The sequence below is a fragment of the Miniopterus schreibersii genome (genome assembly GCF_964146895.1).
Source record: "Miniopterus schreibersii genome assembly, chromosome: 6".
Classification (NCBI taxonomy): Eukaryota; Metazoa; Chordata; class Mammalia; order Chiroptera; family Miniopteridae; genus Miniopterus; species Miniopterus schreibersii.
The window spans coordinates 47,335,620-47,348,174 of NC_138107.1; the positions used below are offsets into that span (position 1 = coordinate 47,335,620).

The 12,555-nt window shown below is 40.8% G+C and overlaps 1 protein-coding gene across 3 annotated transcripts in view; it reads left to right on the plus strand.

Moving 5' to 3' along the window:
* KLHL32 (kelch like family member 32) overlaps positions 1 to 12,555 on the plus strand; it is a 162,522-nt gene that overhangs the window by 101,656 nt on the left and 48,311 nt on the right. Inside the window, exon 6 of one of the 3 annotated variants that reach the window (XM_081140543.1) lies at positions 6,282 to 6,497. The exons of 1 other annotated variant lie outside the window; for it this stretch is intronic. In XM_081140543.1, coding sequence (XP_080996669.1) covers positions 6,282 to 6,497 — 216 coding nt within the window. The remainder of the gene's footprint in view (positions 1 to 6,281; positions 6,498 to 12,555) is intronic. One more of the 3 variants, XM_081140545.1, reaches the window with a different exon arrangement.

A 12,555-nucleotide genomic window follows, 5' to 3' on the forward strand; every position in this document is an offset into this window, starting at 1 on the left:
CTTAAGTATTAAAACACTTAATAAAGTTATTTACTATTTAACAAATTATTTCAATATTAAGACATTTAAAAATATTTCAAAATATTCAAATATGTTTAGAGGAGCAGGAGAATCTATGTTTAATTGTAAACTAAGAAATAAAAGCAATAAAAATTGAACCTTTAAATGTCTGTTATTTTTCCTTACCTACCCACTATCAATCAAAACTGATTAAGTAGCCAATTTGGGAAGACAGGAAGATCTGAAGAAGTACCGATACAGTCTGTACTTTTCTACACAGCTGGGGAGAAAGGTCTGAAACCACTTGCCAGGGGTTAAAGAAAAAGGGTGAAATAAAAGATACAAGGAGCTCCTGCAAATAGACGTCAGAAGAGGGCGTGATTCTTCAGCTGGAGTGGCCTGGCTTTCTTAGGAAGTGGAATCTGATCTTCTCCTGATCCCCCACCAGGAGAAGAGCATTTATAATTTATAATATACTACTTCCCTTTTCTTAAAGCTCTTTAAAATCTGTTGAAGGAAACAGTCTTTAAATGCTTCACAAACCATAACCATCTGTGTCAGGGAGTCTTAGGGTTCTCCTCATGGTCTAAAGGTGCATTCAGTTAATTTCACTTGGCAAACAGCATGGACGATTATATACTTCTGGTTACCCTTGAGTACCAAGAGAGGTAAGGTTCTTTTTCAACATTCTAGGGAGGGAAAAAAAAAACCAACATGAAAAGTCAGAAGGCCCGGAGTCACTGTGGAAGCTCCTGGGCCTGAGGCTTCTGCCTCCGTGCGTGGCCCCGCCACCACACTCACCAGTCAGTCATATGGAAACCTGGTGAAGGAGCATCAAGAGAGAATTTCTTAAGCCCAGATCAGAGAACACCTTTCTCAGTTAAATGAAGGGATCTGTTCATTTTGCCCAATTGTAAAACCATACCTATAACCAAGGGTCATTTCCACTTTCCATTTGAAGTCATGGATGTGCTTTATTTAAAGCATTTTAAAAAGTGTTGCTTTTTAAAATTTATTATCCAACAAATAGTTTTCAATTACAGTCTCTGATAAAGGAGTTATGGTTGCCATTGTAAAAAAGAATGCAAAAAGTATAAGATAAAAACTTGATTTCACTAGTTTATTAGGAATATTTTTACTCAGAAGATGTATGCATGAATAGGTTAGTGACAGTTACTGGGTATGTGACAGGAGACTTGAAGTGGGAAGTGTTAGGATTCAGTCTGTGACAGAAGGCTTCATATTTACTATGTCCAACTTGGTACTTGGTTCCTAAAAGCAGTTAACAAAATGTTTTTATTTAGCTTTTAGTTAACATTGCTTAAAATAATAAAATCATACTGGTTTTATATGCAGAGGGGCTGTGTAAAGTTATTTGGAATAGATTCGGGAATAGTTTTTAAAAAAAGACTTCTTTACTTTCCTAACAAGGGTGACTTTTCATTTAGAGGAGTCCTCAGAATGTGATGTAGTGTCAACATTTTATAATAGAACTTCAAGTTTCGTGGGTGCTGTTCCTGCTGGGCATAGTACCCACTGTCTCCTGACCGTCTTTATCTGTAGGAAACTATTCACATGTGGTACTTATGGTGACATTTTGAAGGGCAGTATAAGTGAAAGACATCAATAATTGGAAATGAAAGATCATAATTATAATGGTGAAACACTGAGTATTATTAGCCAGAAAAATCTGAAATCCTGATTAATTTGGTCATCTTATGGGGGAAAATTCAGGAAATGAAAATGACATTACTTTTATTTTGACCTTGAGAGATCTTAAACACAAGTCACACTGATAGTACAGGTTGATGATGCTTATTTTTGTTTCACAAGTTAGTCATGTGCTCAGAATTAGGTGAGGCAACAAGAAAAATAGGTGTTCTTAAGGCCCTGTTTTGCAAGGGCATCCTTAGTATTAAATCAAAGCATCTTATCAAGGACTCCTAGATTTGAAGAAGAGTGTTTGTGGGGCAGATATTGGGGTAGTCTACAGTAGATGCAATCCCAAGACAGCAAATACTACCCGGCCGGTGTGGCTCAGTGGTTGTGTCGACCTATGAACCTTGGTCAGGGCATATGCCTGGGTTTGGGGCTCAATCTCCAGCAGGGGACATGCAGGAGGCAACCTATCAAACTTTCTCATCACTGATGTTTCTGTCTTTCTCTCCCTCTCCCTTCCTCTGAAATCAATAAAAACATATATATTTTTTAAAGTTTTGTAAAAAAAGGCAGCAAATACTTTCTGTGTTCTGTATAATTCCTGGGTCAGGGCTATGATTGGACTGCAGTGCTGGATGGACAAGGGGCACTAGCAGTCAGCCTAGGGGACGCATGGGTGTGCCTGAAGCAACGACAGACAACGTGTCTACCTTTGGCCTTGGCATACTCAGGCTAGGCTGTGGGCTATGAGCAGGCAGACCTCAGCCATAAGGCTACACAGTCTTGTTCTATTCAGCAAAGTGTTAGAATGAAAGTGAGTCTGGGTGATATTAGTTCAGGGATAGGCTTAAATCTGCTCTAAATTACAAAATAAAGTCTTATATGAACTTTGATCACTAAGTATTAGTACTTGCTTCATTGAGGTGTTGAGAGACACCTGCTAATACAGTGGTCAGTCACTGCTACAGAGGAGAACCCTACCAGGGGACGTACAGACCACACTGGTCATTGTCTTGCCGCCTCCCTGGTATGGGAGGAGTGGTGGAAGGGCCGCAGGGTTTACCCACAGCCCCTGACTGCCCTATTTCCTTGCACTCAAGTTCTTACCACCTGATAATTTGCCTCACAAATGTAATTACATTTGGATATAACCCAAAAGAAGACAGTATTTGCATTCCTTTCCCTACAGCACTCAGTAGTTAATCTGGGGAATAACTACTTTAATGATTTAATTAGGGGACTAGGTCACACAGAAGGACTGAATTTGGGGAATATATAAGATTTAAGAATTAATGCACTTGGAAAACTGGTGTTTATTCCATAGATAGTATAGTATTTGGGGACACATTTTATGTCTCTTCTTCTGTTATTTAACTTGTCATTCACACTATAAGAAACAAATAGAAGGGAGGAGAGAAGCCAAATAGCCTTAAACCAAAGGAAAATAGGTACTGTTTAAAAAGATTCCCCAAAGAACAACAATGCACGCACCATAATTCTGAACAGGAAGTCAATTTCGAGTGAGAATCATTGTGACAGAAATGAAGACTTTTAGGGAAAAAAAATTCTTTTTACTCAAGAGAGTTTCTTTTTGCTGAACTATAATTTTCATTCAAAACTATTGCCTCTACCCTTTTCTTGGCCTTTTAAGTCACAGAATGCGAGAGAACAGAGACAGTCTCATAATTAGGACAAAGTATCATTTGAAAAGGCACTTTGATCTGAATAACCAATTGATAGAGAAAATAATTCTCTCTTGGACTTAAAAAAAACTTGGATGGATTGAATTTTTTTTCACAGTAGAGCTGTTACATTGCAGTTGCCTGTTAACACTTTCAACCCTAGTCGCTATTACTGATTTTCCCACTTGGAAAACTGAATGGCCACTGGCTTTGCCTTTTTGTGTGTATGTCTGAAGGTCAGAAAGAGAAAGGGAAGCTAGGGAGGCCAATGAGGTGTGAATGGCCTGATTTGGCTGATGTTCAGAATGGGAGAGGCATGCTGGAAAGACAGGGCCTGTTCTGGTTTTGCTGAGTTGTAAGTAACAGAGAAAGCTCATGGTCATTCTTTCGTGAAACCCATAGGCTGTGCCTCCCCACCTCTTACTTTGCGGAGCTTGGCTGTTTCTGCCTCCACACATGCTCTTCTCTCAGTACGGTGCTGCCTCAGGGCTCTGAGCCATGTCTGGGGCATGTGCCTGGGTACCTGGAAGGCACTGACATAGAACCCACCCCCCACCCATCACATTCCAGGGGGACCTCAGAGTAATTTACTTGGATGCTGAAACCATATCCAGGGCCCTGAAGCAGTTAAACTTGCTTCATAGATGTACTGACGAGAAATAACTTCATCCAGAGGAGACGGTCCTAGAGTTTGCTATGGAAGCTCTGTATGCAAGGGTTACACCTACTTTCCTTCCAGAGTAGAATTTACCAATCCCAAAAAGTAAGATTTGCCCGACCAGGCGTGGCTCAGCGGTTGAGCATCGGCCTAGGGTCCAGGAGATCACGGTTCAATTTCCGGTCAGGGCACAGGCCCGGGTTGTGGGCTTGATCCCCAGTAGGGGGGCAGGAGGCTGCTGTTCAGTGATGACTCTCTCATCATTGATGTTTCTACCTTTCTCTCCCTCTCCCTTCTCTCTGAAATCAATAAAGACATATTAAAAAAAAAAAATAAGGAAGATTTGGAGAACAAGTTTAAACATCACTTGAAAAAGATGGTGCTGGAGTAAAAATCTTCAGTATTCCTTTGATAAAATCTGCAGAATGAAAAGCCATGATATTTTTATTAACAGTGAGCAGACCGTTAGATATTTGAGTTGCAGTGGATTTGGTGGTCACCTGTTAACCTTTATTTTAAAAAAGCATTTATTCCTTTTCAATTGTGTTGGCAAACAGAGCTATTAAGCACCAGTCTCTTATGGCTGATTCCTGACATCCAGCTTGACTCCTATTAGGAATATAATTAAAGTGTCATCTCCCACCAAAAGACACAGACTCTAAAGTAAAAAAAAAAATTAATGAGGTAGCTGTGGTGATGATGCAGCTGTACTTGGAGAGCTGTTTTTACAATGTCTCTATCATACATTTTATTTAAAACAGCATTGTCTACTAGAAGCATGATGGGAGCCACACACGTAATTTTAAATTTTCTAGTAGCTGCATTAAAAAAGTAAAAAGAAACAGGTAGAATTAATTATGATAACATATTTAACTCACTACATCCAGAATAATATTATTTCAAGCTATAATCAGTATAAAGATTATTAATGAGATATTTCGCATTCTATTTTTCTTCTTGCATTCGTTTGCTTTATGTTTAACAGGGCATATCTCAAATCAGATTAGCTACGTTTCAAGCACTCAGTAGCCACATGTCACTCATGGCTACCATGTTGGGCAGCACAGATTTAGAACATATTCCTTTAACCTTTCAAATATTGTAAAAACAAATACATTAGAATAAAATATTTTAGAGTTCATAATACTTTTAGACAACTAGAAAAAGGGGAAAGTTGTTGAAAATTACTAAAATAGGTGAGTGGAGTAAAATAGCTATCTGATGCATTGTACTATATTGTATTGTGTTGTGTTGTATTGTGTGGTGATGGTGTTCTGTTGTGTTGCATTGTAGTCCACATTTCTTACGTTATTGGAAAATATTGCTCACATATTAATAATTACAAGCTAAAATTTAGGGCAAACTAGGACACAGCCCTCTCTCACTCTACTTGTAATTGGTAAGTTTTCTATCAACAAACCTGTGTGCCCACCCTGGTTCCTGCAGTTACAAGTCAAAGCTTCGCAAAGAGTCATGGCTCTCTGGAGCATGATTTTAGAGCCCTGGTTATGATTTTGAGAACTTGTAGGGACAAGTAAAATCCCTCAAAATGAAGCATTGCTACAGAGACTCTTTGAAAAGGAGAGAAAGATTACCACTGGTTGTTAGAGGCTAATAAAAAAAAAAGAACAATCATAAATCATCCATTCCATCAATATAGAATTATTCAAAATGGGAATCTTTTCTGTGAGAGGTCTTCATTTCCTGAGACCTTACGTGTAAATATCTGGTGGTTTAATTTCATTAAGTCAGGATGGGTTTTTACTCAAAGATGTACTTAATTTGAAGTTATGGAAAAAGAGGAGAGTTGGTCTGTTTTCATATAGTTTGTATCATCTATTCATGACTCCCATTTTACCTGCCCCCACATTAACTTTAGTGGAAAAACTTATCACCTGAGAGCTATGAAGTATTTGGTAAAGCAGGAAAATTGTCCTCATTTGTAAATGTTTCTAAAAAGTTGCAAAGGATCATTTCAGTCAGTGAAACCAGAACCCCCTTTCAATCCCTTTGTTAAGATGTAATTAAATACTGTATATAGATTTGAAGAGGGGCAGAATGAGGGGAAATGGTGACTTCTAGAATAGCAGTTCTCTGCCCAGAGCCTTGCAATGGGGGGTTTGGGGTTGTACTTTTTTACATTCTCACCGGAGTGCGGCCCCGTTTGTCCCACTCCTGTCATGCACACCTTGGTGGGTCAATCTGAATTTCTTGCCTGCTCTTTCTTGGATTGATTTCTAAGAGATCTTTTTTCCCCCCGTTTTTATTCTTTTGGCACCCAGGAATTAAATATCTTTAATTACTTGGATCTGTACAGACTTGCTGACCTCTTTAACCTCACTGTGCTGGAGAAGGCAGTGGTGGATTTCTTAGTGAAACACCTCTCGGAGCTCCTGAAGAGCCGCCCGGAGGACGTGCTCACGCTGCCCTACTGCCTGCTGCAGGAGGTCCTCAAGAGCGACCGCCTCACCTCCCTGAGCGAGGAGCAGATCTGGCAGGTAGGGGCGCTCGCAGGGCTCAGGGCTCGGGCGGGGAGGGGCGGGAGATGGTCGAAAGGTAAAGGATGGAGGAACGAGGAGAACTGCTGGGGCCGGGTTGGTCCTCACTGGACGCGGCGTCCCTGATGTCATGCTCTCCCGATGGACAAGTCAACTGGAGAGCACCGGCCTGGCAGCCTGGAGGCCTCGGCCAGCTCAGCCCGCCTCCGGGGATCCTCGGGCCCTCCGTGACTTCCCAAAACCCTAAGCCAAAGGGTTTTTTTCTCCTGAGGAAAGTATTTCCTTAAACTGAATATGGGAAGAGTGGATTGTAAAGTGCTACTTATGCAGTTTTAAGACCAATGGAATCAGAATAAGTTCTGGGCTTTCCTATAAGCAATTCAGAAACATGCCTTTGCTGCAGCAGAGAGCAACTGAGACCTGAAATGAAACGAAGCTCTTCTTGCACTGCAGTGAAAGAGTCTCCCTCTTTAGTTATTTCTGCATTCATTGAATTTTCCTAAGCCCTGCCTTTTCGCCTGATGTGGCATTCCTTTTGAATATCCTTTGTCTAGGGGACAGGAGGATGTTTTGTGTTTTCTAGTTGATTATTCAATTTAAATCCTTCTTTGCTCTTCCCCAGTGACTATCCTTGAACAATCCACATGGTGTCTTTGGGAAATAGTCAGAGCCCATCTTCCCCCTTCGTCTTAGACTGTCTCCCTCTCTGAAACACTGGATGGCTGTATTATTACTTCTAGTCCAGCATACCTTCAAAATTTCATGATCATTTGAAAAATATTTACATACAGACTATATGGGAAAATATGAAGCCTTCTATTAGATAACAAGGCAGTGAATTTCTGGTATCTTACCAAATAGCATTCAGAGAGTACCATAATTTTGGCCCAAACAGTCAGAGGTAGCTGTTAATTATCCAGTATCTGACAGACTAATACTTTTTCTGATGTCTTTCCCCCTTATTTCTTTGCATTACTTTAATCAACAACTTCTTTCGACATTGTTGCTTCCACCGGTGAGGGTAATAAGAGCTGTGGTGCACTGAGGGCTTTCCAGACCCAGGCTCTTTTCAAACTCACTGACTTTTCATCACAACAGGCCTGAAGGATGGCTGTTGTCACCCCACCTAACAGATGAGCAATATGAGGCTTCAGTGCCTTGCTCAGGGTTACAGAGCAGAGCCAGCCTTCATGTCCAAGTCTGCTGACCTGTCCTCATTTCTGCAGTATTCCACAATGTCAGGAACCAAAAACAAGCTGTAGACTTTTATTTCTGTATCTTAGGTATTTCTCATAATGTTTGTTCAGGCAAAGGTCACAAGTGGTGAGGATGAGTTTTTGTTATGAATTTCAATGATCTGTTCTCCCTGTAAACACAAATCATCAGAATTTTCCGGTCAATTCAAAGTGGGAAATTGCCAAAAAAGATTTTCATTTCCCAAAGGGGAAAAGAAAGACTTGGAATGAATTCTGCATTTAATTATTTCTAAATGAATTGAGATCTGAGCCAGCCATCCTTGTGGCTTCTGTCTCTTTTTGTGGCATAGCTGAAGGCACTGCCAGAGATGGGCATGGTAATACGCACAAGTCAGAGTGTCCAAATAATTCCATACTGTCCACTTAAGAGTTATCACAATGGCCTCTCTAAAGGTTACTAGTATTATAATGTCGAATTTTAAAAACTGCTTTCAGCTGCAGGCAACATTTTTTTTATAACTGGTCCTCAAGAAAGAATTAAAAGACTCACATAAATATGGTCAACTTAGGCATTCAGCAGGCAATAAGAAACTGTTTTGTTTTATCTTAGTAAATAAGTAATTCCCTCATACTCAGCCCAATAGAGTAAAATCAAATCAGACCAGCTATATTGCCTCAAGTATAGTTAAGTTCATCATTTTTGCTGAGGTTATACTAGTAATGCAATATACCATGGAAGAATCTAATATTCAGCCCAGGGTGAAGATTGGGTATGCCAGAGGATTAGTGTCAGGGTGCTTTATAGAAGTGAAACTTGATGGACAGGCTGGAGACAGATCTACAGAATCTCATTAAATTGCAGAATTGTTCATTACGGAGTGTTCTCACTGTAATAAAGTGCTCATTGACTTTGACAAATCCCCATCCCTTGTCTTAAAGAACAGTGAGGCAAAGGGTGTTGGGGAAGAGAAAGGAAATTGGCACGAAGTCCGACAGGTAATAGAAAAGTGGATGGAGGGCGGTGCTCTTTGATTAATACGTGCAACTGGTACCTTATGGGAGAGCCCAATAAACACTCACACACACAGGTTTCTACATGTGGCTCTGCCACAGTCTACTGACAGTATAATCTGGGACACCCCCTTCATTTTGGTGAAAAGTCTAAATTTCATTCACGAGACCTCCTGCAGCCTCTCTCTGCAGATGTGTCATAAGAACCTTCCATCTGTCCTCACGGAGCAAACTCTTTTCTGTCTTTCCCTGCGACCCCTTACTCAGTCCCTTTCCTGATAAAATGTGCTGCAGGCCGTAATAGCCATCCCGTGGATCTGGAAACCTGTGAAACCCCCCAAGATTATGCCGTATATCTGCTCTTTTTTTTCCATCTGACCTTTTCAAACTTTATCTTAAGTCTCTTTTCTCACAGAGGGCTTTTTCAGCCCCCTGTGGACATTTTTTTTTTCTCCCTTCCATTGCCTGAAACTACTTGACCTGTTAACTTTCCTTTCTAGTCACGGGTAACGTAGAGACTGCACCATGTACACACTCCCACGTATAAGGACATAGCAGTCGTGTCAAAAAAATTCTGTACAAAAATTCAGTTCAGTTCAGCTCAACAATTTGGCCTTAGACTTTCAAGGCCAGCAATTTCCCAGGTTCCAGATGGAAAACACAATTGGTTATGGGGCTCAGGAAGGGGAGGCTGGAAATGAGCAAATCGGCCAGAGGGGAAGCATTGGGGCATGAGGTCGCTCGCATTCGTGATCTGGTGAATATCCACCAGTTTTACATTGCTTTTGGGGTTTAGACCTAACTAGGGACTTTATTTCAGTAGGACTCTGTTACATTTCTCCTGTTAGATTCAATGTATAGCTTCAGACTGTTGAGCTGGGGTCTTGCTCTAAAACTCAGAGTGGAACAGTGCAGCAGTCCCGTACCACTCCCGCATAGCGGGCCTGTTTCCGTTTTCATAGGAGCCCTGGCTAACCTGTTTTCTTCTGAGGAAAGGGGGATCTCTGCCTCTTCTACCTCAGATCCCCTTTCTCCAGAATGAGGGGGAGATTACTTTCCATGGGAGTACAGTTTATAGAAAAAGGCTCAATACAATGTAAATTCTTATATTTGCTAGCTTAGGGGAAAGGTGTGGCTCTCCATTCATCAGTACTTTTCAAGCACCTACTAAATGCCTGAAACCACTCTGGAGTGTGAGGAACGGTACAGGTTTGCTGACTCCATTTCCCTCTCTCAGGCCTCATCCCAACTGGGAGGGATCCTTATGATTTTAAATCATTAATTCAGCTGAGTCATTAATTAATTCTCTGGATTATGACTTCCTCTCTTAGGTGCCAGAAGCAATAACCCTATTTTTAAATGGATAAAGATAGTTTGTGGTAATAAAAATGAGTATTTTTGAGTGCCTGTATGTGCTATGCACAGCGTTAGAAGCCAGAGCCTGGGATTAAAAACTTTATAAACGTGTTTAATTATTGGGTTAGAGAGCTTTAGTTTCATTTCATCTCTAAATGTGCAGAAGTTATATTTTTCCTTTAACTATTTATTAACTGTTTCCTACTTTTAGTGAAAAGGGCTTATTATTAATTAGAACAGTCGAAATATCAATGTTTTCCTTCCTTTTTAACCTTGGATTGAAGGCACTTTCTCCTTATGTTTTGAGCCTAACTTTACCAGGACCAAACGTTTCAGTGGTCACATCACTGACATCAAACATGATCAGACCCTAGTCGGGAGGGTCTGCTTTATCCTGGTCATATCCCATTTAGTACGGCAAGAGGACCAAGCCACCTGGTTTGGGGTTGGGGCTGATCCTGTTTACAATGGTCTTTGATTCTGCATCCCAGAGGCAGGGGCTGTGCCTGTCGTGTTTGGGTTGAATGCTGCCATGTTTTACTCTTGCACTCTATAAATAATTAATAAAGACAATAATGTAGAGTTTTCATATTAAAATGTGTTGAATGGATAACAAGGCTTCCTATTATTCCTGCATGAGGATAGACTTATTCTAAGGACATTGGTATACAAAATGGATTTGGCCTTTTAAAACTGCTCTTTTTCTTGTATTTTTGTTAGAAATGTGCACCCATAAGTCATACTGTTAATATCACATTTATTGTATATCTCTAGAGATGTAAGTCACATATCATTTAGAGTAGTCAGCAACCTCAAAAGTAGTAGTTTTTTTATGAGTTCTTCCTGGGCTTTTATTTACACCGAAAGGTGGCCCGTATCACAGTTTGATTTAATCATGGTCCTCAAAAGAAGTTCCAGAAGGTGAACCCAAACAAAAAGCTACTGTTTCTTACTAGTTGGAAAATAGAGGACACTAGTATTGTACTCAGCTTTTATCTTTTATCTTGTAGATGGTAAGTTAACCCAAATACTCCTCTGGCAGGGGAGAAGTAGGAACTTCCAACAGTACTATATGTTCAACAATACTATCCTAATACTTTATATTTGAATATCACACCACAGTTTTGAGACTGTTTCTGCATTTATCATTGCTTTGCTTTCCTGTGGTACAAATGGGGAAACTGAGGTAACAGAAATCAAATTCATGTCTTCTAATTTTGGGGCCGTTTCCACTTTGGTCCACAGCTTCTACATTCATAATAGAAACTCAGAAATACTTGAGCGTGATGGACACAGAGGTGAACCAAATTAATCCTGTGACTTGAAAAGAAATTAGGAAGAGCTTGGCCATTCCTATTCTCAGGTGCAGTGCCCACAGATTAAAAGGGTAGTGAATGGCCTACTCTGCCTGTCTCCATGTCTTTGTCATGTTGCTAATTCTAACTGAGCTTTGTGACATGAGCTTCATTCATTCTTTCATTCATGTGAAATAGTTACTAAGTGCCCACTCTGCCCAGTCCCTGCTACGGTGGGTTCTGGGCAGGGCTGATGTGGCCCTGCTTTCGTGGATTTTGGAGTCCATTGTGGGGCTTTCCACTGCCAGATTCCTTCCCATTGAGGACTCACCTGTGCCAACTGGTTTCATGATTTCTGTGCTGACTTTGGGCGTGTTGAGACAATACTGGCACATTGGAAAATGAAATGCTTTTGTTTGGACGTTTCAGCACCAGCCAGTGCCCCTTTGCCTTTTCAGTGCTTCATTCATTGTCAGCTCTTGTTCATTGTACGTACCCTCGAAACAGCTTTGCAAACCGTTGTTGATCCACGTGGTGCAGCCCAAGCCTCAAGGAAATCAGACTGTGGGCGATCATTTAGTAAGAAACTTCCCTGAGTAGTGTTCTCATTTTTAACACTTAGACCTCGCTGACTAGATGTGGAATAAAATACTGTGGCCAGGGAACACTTATCCCCAAATAAAATGTAATCTTTCATCATATTCCTGCTCTTCCTCAATTCAGTTTCATACAGGGTGTCCCCAAAAAACTGTATACACACAATGTCTGTAGATTCTATTACATTTTGAAAATCAAATGTATTTTAATAAACATTGCCTTTATAATTATTCAAAGCGTGTATACATTTTGGGGGGACACCCTATACAGGCGTGTGTCATTCCTATTTTTTTCAGATAGGCACTTTCTGGGCATCTTCATGATGCCTCATTTTATTTTTTTACTTGCTGTTCCTTAAACTTATTAAATGTGTGCCATTTCTCGATTTTCTTCCTGAAAGTCCTGGTAGCTCCTCCCAGCTGCATACGGTGCTTTCTACGCCTGTGAGGAGGGGGTCTCCACTTCCTTCTTACTAGATGTTAAGGGAGAAGATAAACAGAGGCTCCTCACCCCCGGAGAGCGCTGTGCGGGAGCACGGCTCACCCCTGAGGCCCCCGGACTCCGAGCAGCGCTGCGGGCTCAGGGCTTGGCCCCTGAATGTGC